Source organism: Polyodon spathula, chromosome 7 (assembly GCF_017654505.1).
Source record: "Polyodon spathula isolate WHYD16114869_AA chromosome 7, ASM1765450v1, whole genome shotgun sequence".
Lineage (NCBI taxonomy): Eukaryota > Metazoa > Chordata > Actinopteri > Acipenseriformes > Polyodontidae > Polyodon > Polyodon spathula.
This window is the reverse complement of record NC_054540.1, coordinates 57810611-57829159: the sequence shown is the minus strand read 5'-3', so window position 1 is coordinate 57829159 and position 18549 is coordinate 57810611. Positions and strand designations below refer to the sequence as shown.

Genomic DNA, 18549 nt, shown 5'->3' with positions numbered 1-18549 from the left:
GGGAGGGTACAGTGTTGTCATTGTTTTGACAGCAGCGTCCCATGGAGCTCGCTGGGCAGCCATATTCCATTACATATTTCATTTCCACCACAATCGAGTGGTTATACGCAGAACAAGGGCTTTCATTGTGATATGAGTTAATGGAGTCAGTTCATGCTTTGGACATAGTCTCCATTTTAAATGTCGGCCAGATTGTGTGCATTTGCGTACCGGAGAGCTGTTGAAAGTGTGTCCGTGCTCGTTCTTGGCTATTTAAACAGCATTATCACCATTAAATTGGTAAAGAGCCACAAGCCATGGAAACAGAAGTGGGTGGCTTTTGTTCATGTACTTGCAAAAGTGTCTAAATCTTACTCAATTTTGATGGATGAGACTATTTTTTATTATGTTTACCATTGCTATTTACAGTACTAGAACATATTGGCAGCTGCCGAGATTAATAGATTATCAAAGTTGCATTGACCGTGTGTCAGTTTTGGCAGTTGACCTTTTTTACTGCCATACAGTAAGAGTTGCTCTTTAGTTCTTGCTAACTCTCCACCCCAGTTATTACTGTAAGCGACCATCTTTATCTCAAGCCCAGTTATTACTGTAAGCGACCATCTTTATCTCAACCCCAGTTATTACTGTAAGCGACCCTCTTTATCTCAAGCCCAGTTATTACTGTAAGCAGACCATCTTTATCTCACCCCCAGTTGGCTGAGGGGATTTCCTGGCCATGTGGATAAGGCAAGCCATCTGTATAAGCCCTTGTGGTTGAGTTTCATATTCACATCCACAATATTCAGCCTTATAGCCTGGGTAGGCAATTATCTATAGACACTGAATCTAGTGGTGCTGTAATTCCTCCTGCTGTTAAGCAGACCGGGTTTACTGCAGTACAGTACTGTAGATGATCAGTGGACTGTGTGCTCTGGGTTTTTAACCACAGATCTGCATAATAACTTGGGTAGTTTCATATTCACATCCGATTCTCGCTTTCAGTTTTGCAATATGCTCATCTCCCCTTTTCTCAGTTCCCATACTGTGTGTTAGAATGTCAGCTTATTGAGGCTGAGTTGGCTGTTGAGTTTCTTTCTTATCGCTTACAGTAAAGCTGCCAGGGACACATTAGGAGATCCCAGGTTTGCATTGTGTTAATTCAAGGATCCAACCCAAGACTTCCTGTTAAGATTGCTCCCTGAAGGCACCATTAGAGGCCGTGGCCACTTTATTAGGAACTGTACTGAAGCAGACTCCTGGATATGCACAGTAACTGCTGTACTGTGTCGAGTTACGCAGAAGTACAGCAATATATTTGTCTTAATGAAGTGACCACACTCTATTGATACAATAGTGGGATGTTTGATGTGTCTACCCCATAGCTCACTATCTCAGTTATACACACTACATGATAAAAAGTTTTATACTGCAAGGTAAAGTGAATAGCTTAAATTGGGAATAGTTCTAGCTGGCTTAATGCTGACACTGTACTACTGCTGTTAAATCTGCATCTAAGACACAAGTCATGGAAAAGAGAAATCTACTGCATCATCACATTTACAGAAAATGCAACATTGTATTTTTATTTTATTTTTTTAAATCCCCCATGGAACTTCATGACTCATAAGCTGCAAATTGTCTTTAAACAAACTCGCTTGCAATAGAATTACATCATCTCCAGACTGAAGGTGGTTGGTTTTTTTTGTTGGTTTTTTTTGCTTGCTTGCACTGACCAGGTGCAGGAAAGCTGTCTAATCAAGAGCCTGAACTGTAACACAGAACTTTCTTACAGAATTAGGAACAAGGAATCCCACAAGGCCCCTGATCTCCACCTGTAGCCCTGTCTGGTGGTTGGCCCAAGGGGAGACATTGACCTGCCACTGGCTGTTGAATTGAATCCATGACAGAAATGTTTACATTCAGCAAAGAAGCCAGCCTCCCTGCACAGTCTGAACAAATCTTACTTTGCAATGGCTTGAAGGAAGGTTTACATTTCAGAGCCTGGGGACTGCATCTTTGCGTTTGCATGAACACTGAAATCAAGTCTTTAGCTATTTCATATCTATGTATCAAGGATCTGAAACTTTCATTCTTCAACTCCTGCTTCAAGGACAGGAGGGGATGAGGGAAACAAACGTGTCTTTTTTTTCTTAAATGATGGCGTATAGCTATGCCTTTAAATTGCTAATGCTTCTGCAGGCTACACTACAGTCCTACTCAAAGAAACACATGTAAGTATTCACACTGACGTTATCTTCCAACATACCAGTCGTTTCCATACAGTATCTGAATACAAACAAAATAAAGAGCCGAGCCAGGGTTGCAACACACAGGACAGAGGAAATCTTTTACAGATCTGTCACTTCTCTTTTCCTTTTCTTTTTAACCCTCAGGGTCTTTTCAGAGGAAAAAACGCATGAAACTGGTGCCAGCACCAGTGTGTACAGGAGACACAATGCAGTTCAAGGGAGTGGCACAGGAGCAGCATGATGTTTACTACATTTAAATGTAGCCCACTATTACAGCATGTTTTCCTGACTGTTACACTTCCAGACATTCACCTCCGCACTGATTATACTCTTTTTGGAGTAGATGCTCAGTTGGCATTTAGAAAAGCAAGAACAGGAACATGATGCACGTGAGCTTACTGTCAGCGTTTGTGAATATAAGGATGTTATTGCATTCATAAACCAGCACCAGATGTATCAGTTTGCTTCAAATGGAGACAGCAATTCAGCTACAACCAAAATTAAAAAAAGAAATATGAGAAGGAGAGGCCTTCCTCGGGAAGTTCCTGTGGTGCTAAGTAGAAAACTATGGAGGCAGATAAAATGACCTTCCTACTCTAGAAGAACAAAATTAACCTGCTGCATTCGTCACCAAAAAAATACTTTTGGATTTAGCTGGAAGTGGAAACACATTGCAGTTCAAACCATACAGACCATACAGTAACATAAAAAAACACCAGCAGTTATGTGACGACACTGTCCTGTTGATAAAGTGGAATTCCAGGGATTTGCTGTGGCAAGGTCTGATTGTGATTCTGCTTGACATAAGTGAACATCTTTCAGAGAGAAACATTCACACGTTTCTCCCCAGAGACTTCTTCTGGAGAACAGCTGAGAAGCTGGGGTTTCATGTCGTCTCAGGAAACATTTGCTCTCCAGATACACTAGTGTAGCTCATGATACCAAAGGGAGAAAACATCTCCACTGTGTGTTTGAAATGCAGGGTGAGGGAGTGGACCATTCCAAGGGTCAACGTTGACATGATGCCACAGTTGGCTTTCATGGTCTAAACTGGGTGCAACACAGAGGAAAGATCAACTAAATATGGCGAGATGTTTTGATGGCAAACAGGTCTGTCCTCTGAGTGTAGTTCTGAGAGCGCTTGCCTGTAGATATACAGACAAGAACTCAGTTATTTGTGACTCATGTAAACATAACTTTCTTGTAAACACATTTCTTTCTGTCAGGTTGCAGTATGCTTTCCTCTCTGGATTTAACCATGTTTATTTACATACTCTGCATTGCTCTGTAGTGAACAGTATGTAGAAAACACTGATTTTACAAATATATGTACAGTAGCAGGGACATTGTTAGTCATAAAGAAGGGGGGTGGAGGCACCTTTCTGCATTTGGGATAGCCTGAAAATGCATTCTGATGCTTGGTAATAAACTCCTTTTATGTTTTTTGGGGGATTCGACGTCTAGTAGAGAGTAGCATCAATTTATATGTGTCGTAAGGTCTCCAGAGTAAGCTCCGTTTCACTTCATATCTCCTTTATATATATATATATATATATATATATATATATATATATATATAAGTATATATATATATATATTTATTAGTTCAAATAATATTATAGTTCAGCAATCCCATCAGGTTTTGTAATATGTAATTAATTTAATTGGAATACTTAACTAGGAACAGCTGGAAATCTGTGAAACCTTATAATTCAAGGACATGGCTAAATAAAAAAACTTTCACTATCACCTTTCGTTCACATTTCAGTTTCACCACCTGGGACTACGCTAAATCCGCTGTTCCTGGCCGTATTGCAGACTTGAATTAAGTGAAACATTTCGCAGTGACAGGCTGGTGCCATCAAACATGCATTGCATTAAATAACTGGAACACAGCGCTGTGCTATTTAGCTCAGGCTTGGAACTTCTCCACAGCCTAACATGACCCAAACGCTTCAGTAATATACATATAATGGCCTGCCTGCCTGCCGGCAAGAACATGCATATAGCTGCAGTACTGCTATTAACTGTTCTGCTACAAACTGCACCCCTTCTTGTGCACTTGGTTTACCAGTGTTTTATTTCCATGCTGAGATGGTGTTTGATCTGCAGCTTTTGTTTTGGAAGCTGAAATGGGGCCTACAAAGGAGTGGGGTCTGTCAAGAAGCCAGGGCCTGTCTGTATCCACAGTCTGCTTTGAACCATCCTGAAGGCAGATTGTTTGTGGGGGCCCTGGTGGGGCATCCAGCAGAGCTGCAGAGATGTTCCCCAAGGATGCCGAGCCACTTTAATCTCAGGCTTGTTTTTCAAGAAGCGCTGGGTGAGATGTGATCTGTGTTTAGGCGCCTCCCTAATTGTCAGCCCACTCTGGAGTGTAACTAAAAGCATGATTCTTCACCCTCGTTCTGATCCTGCTGTGGATGTTCCCAGCTCTGGTCCAGGTCGCAGGTTCATACAGCAGTATTCACTGGGGTGATTTCTAGTTGTGTGACAGTTTTTGCTAGAGTGGAATTGTTCTTGTACCATCGACAGTGTCCATTTAGCTGCAAGACTGCAGTATGGTCCACAGTGTCTGTAGCTTGGTGAAGCAGACATGTAACACACTCTGCTCTTCTCTCTTCAGACTACTCTCTGGCTGTTCAGAAGTTCTCTCAAACCCTGCAATGTTTCCAGTTCGACTTCATCGGGGACTCGCTGACTGATGATGAGATCAATATCGGTAGGTCCAATGGTTTCCCATTTTCTTTTTCAAAGGGTCTTAGTTTCCTGTGCAGGAACGGGCAGTAGCAGCCCCTCACTACGGCTCATTTGGAACACAGATGAACTTGTGTTTGTACACGTGGAAGCTCTGTGCAATCCAACACAATCTGCTGAGAAAAATGGGAAGGCTGTATACACTGGGCCAGCTAGAGATTGATCATGTTCAAATGGCAAGTTCACACAAACAGTTTTTGCACAGTAAAAAGCAGCAGCCTGAAAGTTTTTTTTTTTTTTAACTTTGTAGTACATTGAAAGCAATAATTTATCATTTTCAGATTTCTTCGTCTACACAACCTTGGTGCGGTTACCATGTACCATTGTTCCATGCCTTGTATATCCCCTTTTTTTAGGTTTTGCAATACCAAGCTCTTTACAGTAAGGAAACTAACTGAATCACTGTTAGGGAAACCATCTGTGTTGTCAGTGGGTTGAACTGACATTAAACCCTGTCAGTGTTGTTTATTCTAGGAGATGAAGCACAGGATAGTACAGGGAGGGTAAAATGCTTGTGATCATTTCTTTTGAACAAGGTTGTTCACTTTGCAATTACATTAAAGCTGTTCACAGCATCTCAGGATCCACCTACACAGTCTGGAACAGTTTAGTGCAGCTGAATAGACAAGAGGAGTACATTGTAAGTTAGTTTACTAACCACGTACATTTTCCTTGTAAAACGCCAGGAAAGCCCTGCTGTTTAAATAGTATTGTTTGTTTATTTTTAGAACAGGGTCTCCCCCTCCGCCCCTGTGTTATTTTGTATTTGTTTATTGTATTGTGTTTTATTTTGTTTATAGATGTCAGCGAACGCCGTGTGTTTTATTTTGAAAATGTGTGTTTTTGTTTTGTATATGTTTTGTAGCGTGGATGGGAAGCCCCATCCACATTAAAAACCTTGTGTTAATGTGTGGCTGTCGGAAGTCACACAAATGAATGAACTTGGGCAAATTGTGGCCGAGGGGTAATAGAATAATTACAAACTCGTTAAACCCCTCGGCCACAGTATTTAAGCCTGCAGCTCTCCCTGCTCAGGGTGGCTGTAGAGAGCGAGAGAGCGAGCAAGCGAGGAGAAAATAAAATTAAAACTATCTAGGATCAGGGAAGGCGACTGCACAGCCTGACCTGGATCGTATTTGTTATTATTGTGTTCGTGATTTATTTTTGTTTAAATCTTTCATTTTCGCTCTGTGAGCAAGTGTTTATTTTTGTTTAAATATTTTATTTATTTTTGTATATGAAGGATTTAAAATACATTAGTTAGCATTGCAATTAGTTATATTTGTAATACCTATTATAATTATAGTTGGGCTATAGTACTAAAACTGGATGGAAATACCAGTATATTTGGTCAGTTGTAGTGGCCCAGATTAACCCAGATTTTGCTGTTAAATAGAGCAAAGTACATGGTTCTTTATATAAATCTGTGCCTGCCAGTATTTATTGTTCATGATTACTTTAATCTTTCTGTTTTTCCAGCTGAGTCTTTCCGGGAGTTTGCTGGGCTGCTGCAGGAGGTGGAAGATGAAAGGATGATGCTGGTAAGAACACCAGTGCAACAAAGTCAACGAGACTTCGAACTGAAATCCATGGCGGAAACGGCATCGCTGTTCTTTCCTCAGAATCCTCCTCATTAGCCTTGCAATACTGAAGAACTCGCCTTGTGGGTTTAGTGCCTCCTCCCGGCAGTTTGTTCAGCTCAGGAGCATCACGGCTGTCCTCTTTTGGGGGGGGGGGGGGGGGGGGGAGCTAACAGTGTCAGACTGACCTCAAGAAGGGTCTTCAGCTCTGAGGCAAGTCCCACCATAAATTGTGTTGCAGTCACTGCACACCTGTGTTTGGGGAACAGCTTGGCAGCCCTGCATTGCAGTGTGTATGTAAAACTGCTCCCTGTGTACTGAGGCCCCTTCCAAATGGCTTTTCTGCTGGAGTATGATTAGAAGTCAGTTTTTTTTCAGGGCTCTTGCTGTACAGTAATATTTACAATGCTGCAGCTCCCACGATTATCATTTTTGGTGTACTGATTCAGGTTACCTAATATCTGCCTGTTATAAGGCAACAGGGAGACAGCTGCAGCGATGCCCGATCCTATCCGTGTGATTGTAGCATGCAGGGTTTCTGTTATTTTTTCTGGTTGATTTAATCCAGGGATGAATTGATGATGCTTTTCAAGTTTGCCCCGGCAGATAGGGATGATCTATATACTATAATATACTATAATCTCCCTTCTAATAATGAATTAAGACAGTGACTCATTAGATTTGGTAAGGTTATGCTTTCTACCACTTTCATTCTGGGCAGTGGACCATTTGTGTGATTCAGTTTTTCTGTTTTTCCACTGCATTGAGGAGCTTGGCTCAGAATTTCCACAATCAGTCACAGCTCTGCTCTTATCATGGCACCCCCCCCCACCCCCCCCCCCCCCCCCCCCCCCCCCCCCCCCCCCCCACCCCCCCCCTCCGCCCCCCCCCCCCCCCCCCCCCCCCCCCCCCCCCCCCCCCCCCCCCCCCCCTCCCACACCCCCCCACCCCCCACCCCACCCCCCCCCCCCCCCCCCCCCCCCCCCCCCCCCCCCCCCCCCCCCCCCCCCCCCACCCCCCCCCCCCCCCCCCCCCCCCCCACCCCCCCCCCCCCCCCCCCCCCCCCCCCCCCCCCCCCCCCCCCCCCCCCCCCCCCCCCCCCCCACACACACACACACACACTGTTGCTGCCTCCTGGCCTCAGAGTGACATAACAGCAGAGTTCCATTGCCAAGGTTACCAGTGAGGGGGTCTCCCTGGCTGCAACACATTCCATGACTCTGTCACTGTCTTTGTATAGACCCCACACCAGAGCCAGCCAGCATATGTTTACTCCCTTACCCATATAGATTCTGTTTGAATGGATGGTGTGACGATGTGATAATGTCTATTGCTTCAAAGACACAACGTCACACAACATATCCTTATAGCAGGTTTTGAACAATGCCAGATAACAAAACAAGCAATGAATGTCATTAAAAAAAAAAAGATAGTTTTGACATAAAATAATTGCACACCATTATTGTTTTTTGTAACCCTGGGGTGCATTTCGTTTTAGTACAGTACTTCATGTGTTCGTGAGTAATGTTTTTCTTTCACATTTGCAGGTTCAGAATGCTTGCGACTTGCTGATCAAGCCCTTGGAGAAATTTCGAAAGGAGCAAATAGGAGTCACAAAGGTAGGTACTTACTTTACCTTGCACTGCCCATGAGAGTGCAAACTAAAGTATGAGTGGCCTGTTTATGAGTAGCAGCAAAGCCCTGCTGTTCTTTCTGAGTGTAAGCTTACAGACTGCAGCATTCCAGACTGCAAACCTGCCCCACCCCCACCCCCTTTACACCCTAGGATTAAACCCTCCAAGCAAAGGGTATTGAGATTCAACAACTCACTTGGCTCATTTGTGTCATAACACACAATGGCATGTTCCTGTTTTTAGCTGTTTAAATTACACATGAAATAAAAATCATGAAATACCCAGGGGAGTGACTAAGTGAAGAATAGTACCGGTAGGCACAGTTCATTGTTAGAATTGCCTGGCATGTTGCATGAAATTGAGTGAACAAACAAACAGCAACAGCCTTTATTATTCTTGTGTTTCCCTAGCAACCGGCTTCAGTTTACAGCAGTGCTAATTATCGTATAAATTCACATTCTACCACCAGAGAAACTGGTGCAGCTACTGTACCATTAAATAAGGAGTCAAGGTTGGGTGCTTTCATTCTGTAACAGGACGTTCCACACGGACAGTCTGGAAAGATGATAAGTTAGTGTTGCGTCTATGTGGCCTCGTTCAGAAAAAGCCTGAGGCTCTTCTGCAAAGGCTTTGCAAAACATTGAAACTAATACACACTTTTTTTTTTTTAATTCAATTTTAATGCTATTGTTGGACCATCTTCAGGGCAAAATGACAAAACATTGTTTTGATGTGAGGATTTGTGTTTGCATGTCTGTTCCCCAGACCAAATAGTCAACCACAAAGAAAATGCAAGTGCGCATTAGATCAAAGCTATGCAACTACTCCCTTTGAAAAAGCAATGAAATCAGAGGGGGTTAATCGTTATGCACCAGTACATAAGTTTGGGGAGGGGAGGAGTGGGGTGGTAGGCAGAAATGTTAGACATCTGAATAGTTAATTGCAGTGACCTTTCAACCCAAGTGGCTGCGATCAAAATCCTGTTGCCAAAGCAGCCAAAAATCATTTGAATGTGTTCATTTGTACCAGGCCTGCTATAGTATCCAGTGTCTTAGTTAAGAATGCTGTCAGTGTTTGTCAGAATCTGTGATGGTTTAAGATGTATTGCCAGATTAATTTGCCAAGACCTAAAATGCAGCTTCAATCTAGAAGACCTGGCTGCAGAACTGTCCGTCTCCTGTGTTGATTATTGGAGACTGAAAAATGAAAGTGGTTGTGATGTGATGAGCTTAAGAAACAGGCAAACAGTCTAAAGGACCCTGTTCTGGTGCCAGCATCTTTACAGTCACTGTGTGCAGATCTTAACACTTCATAGACCTCCTAAATAGGCTCTATATTCTTTATATTAATACAGTCATATGTTTGTTATCGTTCGAGTCTGTGGTCCTATGTAGCAGTGGGGTTAAAAGAACTACAAGTTACGACACAATTCTTCATTGCGATTATAACTCTAAATGAGAAGCAATGATTCAATTTTGTTTAATGTAGGAGTGGAGCTCCGATAGCTTGCTGGTGTTGTGTTACAGGGGCTGGGCCTGTGACCAGATGAAACATGGGCATCACGCTGAGTGCATTATTATCATCCTGGAGCCACACCAGCTCCATCTGGAGGTGGTTTAGTTCATTAAGAGCTGGGCGGGGTTCCAGGATAATAAATGGGAAAGAACATAGCTTGTGGCCTTAAAGCTGATGAACGCTATTAAGGAATGTTCCATTTTGAAACCAGACCAGCCAAATACATTTTTTTGTTTTTTCTACCCTGAGAAAAAGGACCATATGTTGTAGTTTTGTTGTTTTTGTATGTAGAGGTACTGTAATGCTGAAGTGAGTGGCATGAAATGGATTCTACATGATAGATGTCTGTTTAATGAAATAATTTCATAGAAAGAATAAGCAAGGGTTACATATCAAAAGCTGACATGCATGTTTTGATACCTAGCAACTAACTGGTTTTGTGAAGTTTGCTCAGAATAAGTCTGCTCTGTAAAAACTATGATGCTTTAAAGGGTGAGTGAGTTATTCATGCATTTACTCAAAAACACACCGAAAACGAAGAATCCCAGTTATATAAATGCTCAGTTTCACACTCTCGTGCTCTCTGTGCAGTGTCTGGAGAGGCCTGTAGATGGTGTAGGGAGTCCACCCTCACAAAACAAATAAAATTAGCTTGCTTGCTCAGAGGACATTATCATACCAATGGAAGAGTCTGTGCAATGTGCTACTGACAGCCCAGAACTGGTAACAGATGGCAGCGCTTTTCTCTTCAAACTGCAAACAAACATTCATGCCAAACACACCCATAGAGCTAGGCAAAGTGGGGATTGGCACATGCACTTCAGACATAGTGTACTGGTCATAAAGGTGTTGATTTACATATCACTTCAATACTGCTCATATTCCTACCACAGGAGGCTGATGAGGTAATAAGTTAATTTTAATCTCTCTGTTCACTCATATGGCTCACCAGTGCACCTCTGGAGTCATTTCAAACTCTCTGTTCTGTAACAATGTTTATTCTCTGTGCGGAACTTCCTCATTCTCTGATCTCTGCACTACTGTGTATTCTTGCTCAGTCTCTCTGCCGTCACATGAGCTTCAAAGACCCCTGGTCTAATGGTTAATGCAGGGTTAACTGCCAGATTAAAACCCTGGCTTTCTTTACTGTACTGGTTTTGAAAATCAGACCCTTGGTAACATCCCTGAGTGCTTCAGAGTTAACAGCAGCCCTAAACCAGCTTCATACAGCCTACAGGTCAAGCACCAGTGCTGTAGAAACATGTGAAAGCTGATTTTTCATTATTGTTATTGTTGTTGTTATTATTATTATTATTATTATTATTATTATTATTATTATTATTATTATTATTATTATTATTATTATTTTTTTTTATTTTTATTTTTATTTTTTTTTTTTTTTATTTATTTTTTTTTATATTATGGGAAACTGAAATGTTTTTTGGTGTGTTTCAACGTCACATTTCTATAATGAAATGCTTCCCTTTCCGCTTTGGGTTTGTCCCACTGATGTACAGCACATCAGGGCTTGATATACAGGACATCATTTTTTATATATTTTCTTTTTAAAAAAAATATGTATTTACATATGTTGAATTACCGTTATTAGATGCCAGTGTTAGATTCTCCGCACAAACAAATGGCAATTATGTTAGTAAGAGTCAAGAGGTTAAATGCATTATAAAAACGTTAAGTCACAAGGTTAATTAAGGTCTGCTTTAAGCAGAGCTGTTGTAATGGGCCCTGTCTTCATTAAAGGGTACAGGTGGTTCCCGAGGCAGTGGCGCACATGGGATGAAAGGATCATTAAGGGCTGTCTTTAGCAGCTGGGCACCTTGCTATTTTACCTCATCGCTTGGTTTTGGTACGGACTCCAGCCTACCTGCACACACTCGCTCACATTCTTGTGGTGATTAGAGAATGGGTTCGTTCGCTGGTGTAGAGGCTGCTGTCAAAGGGCTTTACGCTTACAATGGCTGATGGGCTCCTGGATTACTGGAAACCAAAGCCAGGACCGAGTGCCGGAATGAACTATTAGGATAATAAACTAAAGAGTCAGCTGTCCTCAGAAAAAAATGAGTTCCCTGCAATGATTAAAGCATTTAGGTAACAAAGTTTCTTCCAGACTCAAGCTGGACTGTTGTAGTTTGATTAGCAGCGACTAAACAGCGGTTCTGTAAACCTCCTATCAGTGTTCTCACTGCCGCCCGCTTACAGCAGAGAAGATCAGGAAGATCATCCCAACCTTGCAGCGAGTATTACAAAATCCTGGGAGGTCGTATTGGCCTGTACTGCCAGGCAGTGATGGTTTTAGGAGCCATTCGGCAGAGAAACTGTATAAAATTGACTCAATAAGTAGGTCAGAGGGGATAGAGCATCACTCACCAGATTCTATGTGCCAGACCTCCCTCTGCTCGTTCTGCCAAGGGCTCAGTCCAACTAATACTGCCAAACTAATCAACTGCAGATCATCAGCACAGAGCTGCTGGGAACAGTAGATATGTGAGTGCAATACTGTCCCGAGTCTCTGGCAGAGAGGGCAGGAGCCAGCTGGAATGTAGGAGGCTCTGCAGGATGAAAGAATATTAAAGACAGAACGTTTTTAACCATTTCTGTCCTGCAAAGCTGTTAATCTTGCTACCATGGCCGTTTACACAATTATACTTAAGCTAGCAGAAGCAGTCCTTGTGTGAAGCCCTTATTTGTCGCAATGACAGGGTAATATGTTGTTGCTGAGGATCTGCTCACAGTCTTGTGCTATACGGGAATGAGTTAGCACAGTTCCACAGGTTACGGGGAAGTTCTTGAAATTGCACATTTTTGTGTGTGTTTTTTTTTTACTGCAGTGTTTGTCATTTTCTGCATGAGTAATTTTCTGAATCACATCATGTTGAGGTTACACCTGCTTGCAGGTTTAAGTTCAGATGCAAGAACTGCATAATACTAACAGCACGTGCAGATTTATTGTAGTTACAGTGTCATTGCATCGCCAGTAGAAGACCATTGCAATTGTGTTGCGCAAAACTGGCAAAATTGCAACAATATAAATATGTGTGATTTTTTGATACTTCTTTAAAGGTGAAGTTAAAAATAAAAGTGAAATTGCAGCTTGTGGGAACTAACTGCAGTAAACGTACTATACCTTTTTTGACTGGGCCCACTAACGCAATGAAAAACAAACTATCATTCGGAAATTGTGTCCCCCTTTGAGCAAGCAATATAGAATGAACAAAACAACTGTTTAAGTATCAACAAAGCAATTAAAAAAGCATTGTGGTGTCGGGTACATCTGATTTATGGTTTAAGCATTTTGACGCTGGATACATATTTAGTTGTAGTTAACTAAACTTGAGCCCCCTTGGACACTGCAGTTTAAGTAAGGAGGTCAGATTGTAGTGTCTATCGTCTCACCACTGGATAACAGAAAGACTTTCAGTTCCCATTGGTTTTGTTCCATCAGATATGAAGAAAAAAATGTCAAAGCTAGTGGTATCTTGTGGTTCAAGGTAGATTTTCCAGAGCATATAAAAAGTTTACAACAAATGTCCACTCGCTAACTATGGATCTATCTGTGTGTGTGTCTCTCCATCCGAGACCCGTCCTGTTTACTGCTATCTGATTACAGTGTCTGCCTTGTTTTTATATTTCAGGAAATTAAGAAGAAGTTTGACAAGGAGAGCGAAAAGTTTTATTCTCAACTGGACAAAAATTTACATTTATCTTCCAAGAAGAAGGAGTCACATTTACAAGAAGTGAGTAATAATATCAACCTGAAGGCTTAGGAGATGAATGCAAAGGGTCCTTCAAAAACTACATTTCTCTATTTATAGTATAGTTGATGTCGTGTGGAAATGTTTTTCCTGTTTTTTTTCCTACATGACGTGACCCATTTTTGTCCTGTTTCAACCTCAGGCAGATGAGCATCTGGACAGAGAGAAGCTGAGCTTCTATGAGTCGTCTGTGGACTATGTGTACCAGATCCAGCAGGTGCAGGACAGGAAGAAGTTCGATGTGGTGGAGCCTGTAAGCGCCCTTCCTCCCTCTCTGTTATTGAGTGCCCGTCCTGTTCACTGTGTGTGCTGGTCTGGGAGGTCTTGTGAGTGGAGCACCTCTCTTCCAGGTGTCTGCTGCTGTGTTGTTCATGGTGAACTGGACTGTCTCCACACAGCGTACATTGACATTGGAAAAAAAAGAGATGAGCAGAACACTGGCCCACTTCATTCAAATTCGTTTTCATCAGGGGTTCACAGCCAGTATGCTGCTGCTGCTGCTGCTACTGCTGCTGCTGCTTCTTCTTCTTCTTCTTCTTCTTCTTCTTCTTCTTCTTCTTCTTCTTCTTCTTCTTCTTCTTCTTCTTCTTCTTCTTGTGTGTGTAATCAAGCCTGTTAAGGGCTTTGAGGCATTATGGGACATTATCGGCGGTCAGGTGGCCTCTGACGCCCCAGAACCCCGAGAAGCCCTTAACAGGCTTGATTACACACACCTACCTATACTTAATTTTTTATTATATAGGGAGAGTTGTAATCAACCCAACACACAAACACAAATATTGTAAATTCATTCTAAAGCTGACAAATATATTTGACTGAGGATTGTAATAAATATGAATGTTCTGTAGGTCACTAACCACAGTGCCGAGTGTGCCTCAAGGTGTGGGGTTCAAACTCACCCATGTCTTTTCTTCTGACTGCTAAGATACATTTTGACAGGTGGATGTTGAGTTCTTCCACCAGAAGCTGCAGCAAATCGTTTTCCTCAGAAACGGTTCTTAGATTACAGGACACGCCAGTGACATCACAGCCTTATAGTACACACTTGCATGGTAGTAATAAGATTATACGCTTCACCATGCTCCATGGGTGTTACAATTCTCCATATACTACTACTACTACTACTACTACTACTACTACTAATAATAATAATAATAATAATAATAATAATAATAATAATAATAATAATAATAATGTCACCATCGTTATGTAGTCAGAATTAAATTGTATACTATATAGATAGATAGATAGATAGATAGATTAATATTGGTATTAACTATTTGTTTATTTATATTTCTGCTGCAGGTGCTGGCCTTTCTTCATAGTCTGTTTACATTAAACAACCTCACAGTGGAAATGACTCAGGACTTCATGCCCTACAAACAGGAGCTCCAACTCAGCTTACAGAACGTGAGTAAACTGCACACTGGGGACCATGCACTGAACACAGCAGCAGAGCCTGAGACAGAGATAGGGACCGTGCACTGAACACAGCAACACAGCCTGAGACAGAGATAGGGACCATGCACTGAACACAGCAGCAGAGCCTGAGACAGAGATAGGGACCATGCACTGAACACAGCAGCAGAGCCTGAGACAGAGATAGGGACCATGCACTGAGCACAGAAGCAGAGCCTGAGATAGAGATAGGGACCATGCACTGAACACAGCAATACAGCCTGAGACAGAGATAGGGACCATGCACTGAACACAGCAACACAGCCTGAGACAGAGATAGGGACCATGCACTGAACACAGCAACACAGCCTGAGGCAGAGATAGGGACCGTGCACTGAACACAGCAACACAGCCTGAGACAGAGATAGGGACCGTGCACTGAACACAGCAGCAGAGCCTGAGACAGAGATAGGGACCGTGCACTGAACACAGCAACACAGCCTGAGACAGAGATAGGGACCGTGCACTGAACACAGCAGCAGAGCTTGAAGCAGAGATAGGCCAGCCAGGTAGCCAGCAGTTACACTGTGATCACATTACAGTACCAGTGCTGATTCAGAACATGGCAGTACCAGTGCTGAATAACACACAGGAATACAACACAGACCCTATGTATAATGTAATGATGCATCAAATTGCATACCTTGTTCCTAGCTGACATTCAGCCAGTATGTAGCACGCAGAAGTTCTCCTCATGTGTATGAAAGAGTGTGAGTTACAGTAGCCACTGTGAGTCAACCACTGTATTGCAGCTTAAGTCCTGTGGCAGACCTGACCATTGAGTCATACTGTGGCTGCAAGTTTCAGCACACTGATTAATGCTGTTTATCTACAGGGATGCAGCATGTTGCCACTGGATGGCCCTGTGTGCTCAGCAAGAAACCAATGAGAAACTACTGTCACATTTCTGACCAGTGGTAGTTGAAATGGTTGTTTTCTAAATTTAGATGCAACTGTGAGCAGCATCATTATTGTGAAGACAGGCTGTGTATCTATCTATCTCGCTTTCTCTATCTGTCGATCATTTTCTAAACAGACGAGGAACCACTTCGAAAGCACCCGAGAGGAGATGGAGGAGCTGATGAAACGAGTAAAGAACTCTCCTCAGGTGTGCAAAATACCTGGCCAGCCCACCGTCGAGGGATACCTCTACTCACAGGAGAAGTGTAAGCCTGGGGTTCAGCAGCACTCCACTTCATCTTGAGCAATTCAAATAACCATCCTGAAATCACATTGAACTGCAGGTTCTCTTTGTGGATTATGCAGTTTTTCTAACGTCATAGTTAATGAATGAATACATATTGCTTTAATACAACTTCAGTAACAACTGTATAAAGGTCAACCCTCCAAATATGGAAGTAGTTTTGGTCGCAGATGTGAATATGGGTTGGGTGTTGAAAACACATTATCCTAGTGAAGAGACAGAACCACTCAGCCAGTCAGTTCTGCTTACAAAGGTACCACAGTGCTTTGCCTGAGCACAGGTTGAGATACATTTAATCCTTTTTGGATGGGTGGCACTGATTGCTATATTGTTTTATGAGCTATATTCCAGTAAAGTGAAATGCTGTGTTATGTCTCTTAGGGGCTTTGGGAGTTACGTGGGTGAAGAACTACTGTAAATATCAAAAAGAGACCAAGATATTAACCATGAATCCAGTGGAGCAGAAACCAGGAGCCAAGCAGGTAGGGTTTATGTTTTTTTTTTTTTTTTCTTTCTGAATAAAAGTACATCTGTGCATTTTCTAATTGCACAATACAATGTGAAAATAAAGGCAAAATACAGCATGTTTTACATGGGGTTAAATGTAGTGTTTCCTGTACAGCCTGGCGCTGGTGCTGCATGTACATGGTGTAATCCTGTGCTTTTCCTGCAGGGCACTACTGAGTTCAAACTGAAATCCTGCATTAGAAGAAAGTCTGAGTCTATAGACAAACGCTTTTGTTTTGATATTGAGACTAATGAAAGGTAAGCTGACCTGTTTTGTACAGTGAGACATGGCTAGCCAAGCAACCAGTGAACTGTTGCCATGGGAATAACATTGCCATTGTGATTAAAAGAAACTGAATGATTACAAGTAACATTGTAAGCACAGCCTGTTCCACCACCTTCAGCTGCAGTCTGGTGTTGTGTTTCAGGCCAGGGACAGTAACCTTGCAGGCCCTCTCAGAGCCCAACAGGAAGCAGTGGATGGAGGCCATGGACGGAAAGGAGCCTGTACGTACACCACTTCTGAGCGTTCTTATCTCACCACTGCCACCTGCTGCTCACATTGTGCATTATTTGTGTGCCGCATTTTTAGTGTGAACCGCAGGGAAATCCATTGCCCTGCTGTCCGCTTTGAGACAATACAGAGATTAGATTCATGCATGGTTTATAAATGAAAGTCCTAACACCTGTTTAAATTAACACAACGATGGTGGAGGGCGATTAGAGTAGGAAGCTAACACGCAGATCATTCTTTGAAAAAGCCATCTCGGCTCATTCCCTTTTTAGAAAGACATGTTTCATATTGTGTTGACAGACTTGGTGATTCCAGCAAAATACGAGCCTAACTTTCCCCTGCCAAATTTCCAGTGGTTGTGGTTTATAAGGCTTTAGTGTTTCTGCCTGCTTGCTTGTGTCATTGTGATTACCGTATGCAATTACACTGTGCTTTTATATCTTTGCTTTAGATATATCACTCTCCAATTGCAAAACAAGCCGAAAGTAAGTACAGACAGTTTTATATCATCTTGCTATGGTTTAGTTAAATACATTAAAATGATGAAAACACACACATTACTGATTAGTAATAATGATCAGTAATCCTCTGGTATAGCTATCTGAGTCTGTTGTTAAGGTGAATTGAATTGAATTTACACAGGATGTTGTTCAACAAACACTGTACCCTAGAGCCCCTGCTTCGTTAGCTAGTTAATATAAATCTGTGTGAGGAACAGCAGTGTGTGTGTCAGCATTTCCTGCACTGAATCTCTTTAATGCAGTTGCTGACATGCTTTCAGCTGCTCGTGTTAATAGTCACTCCTGCTCTCTCAACAGTGGAGCTGAATGAAGTGGGCTTCAAGTTTGTACGGAAGTGTATAAACGCTGTAGAGACCACAGGTAGGTTGAGAAGTGTAAGCAGGCAGGCGGTCATGCTGGAGGAGTGCTGTTGGGCATCAGTTTTATTGCAGAAATACAGGGGGACTGGCTTCTGGATAATCAAGCACCTGCGCCTTATTGACCAGTCTGCTGCAGAGGTTTTGTTTCTGTGTGTTTTGTGGGATTGTATAAGGGTCTTTGAGAATAGGCATTTTTAAGAGACAGTTCCAAGAGTCTGAGCTTTTGTGGCAAAGTGCCCGCCCCTGTGTGTATTTTGTGTTGTGTGTTAATGTTGGTGTATAGTCATTGGTACACAGGATATAAACGGGTCTGTGTAATACGAGTGTTTAAAATGTATATTTGTATTTAGGCACGAGGATTGCACAGCACTTCACGTGCAAGTAAAAAGTAATAATATGTGAGCACGGGGAATTGCACTTTATTAATTCACGTGCAGTTATACCGCGACTCCAATTGAATGATTGATTAGCAATCGAGTCTCAGTACAGCTGCATAAAAGCT

At 42.3% G+C, this 18549-nt stretch overlaps 1 protein-coding gene across 2 annotated transcripts in view; it reads left to right on the top strand.

Moving 5' to 3' along the window:
* Nucleotides 1-18549, top strand: part of LOC121318935 (oligophrenin-1-like) — a 44249-nt gene that overhangs the window by 8025 nt on the left and 17675 nt on the right. The window contains exons 2-13 of one of the 2 annotated variants that reach the window (XM_041256146.1): nt 4855-4950; nt 6465-6526; nt 8113-8184; nt 13365-13466; nt 13627-13737; nt 14790-14894; nt 15979-16108; nt 16528-16628; nt 16820-16911; nt 17082-17160; nt 17619-17652; nt 17986-18048. In XM_041256146.1, coding sequence (XP_041112080.1) covers nt 4855-4950; nt 6465-6526; nt 8113-8184; nt 13365-13466; nt 13627-13737; nt 14790-14894; nt 15979-16108; nt 16528-16628; nt 16820-16911; nt 17082-17160; nt 17619-17652; nt 17986-18048 — 1047 coding nt within the window. The remainder of the gene's footprint in view (nt 1-4854; nt 4951-6464; nt 6527-8112; nt 8185-13364; nt 13467-13626; nt 13738-14789; nt 14895-15978; nt 16109-16527; nt 16629-16819; nt 16912-17081; nt 17161-17618; nt 17653-17985; nt 18049-18549) is intronic. The other variant, XM_041256147.1, reaches the window with a different exon arrangement.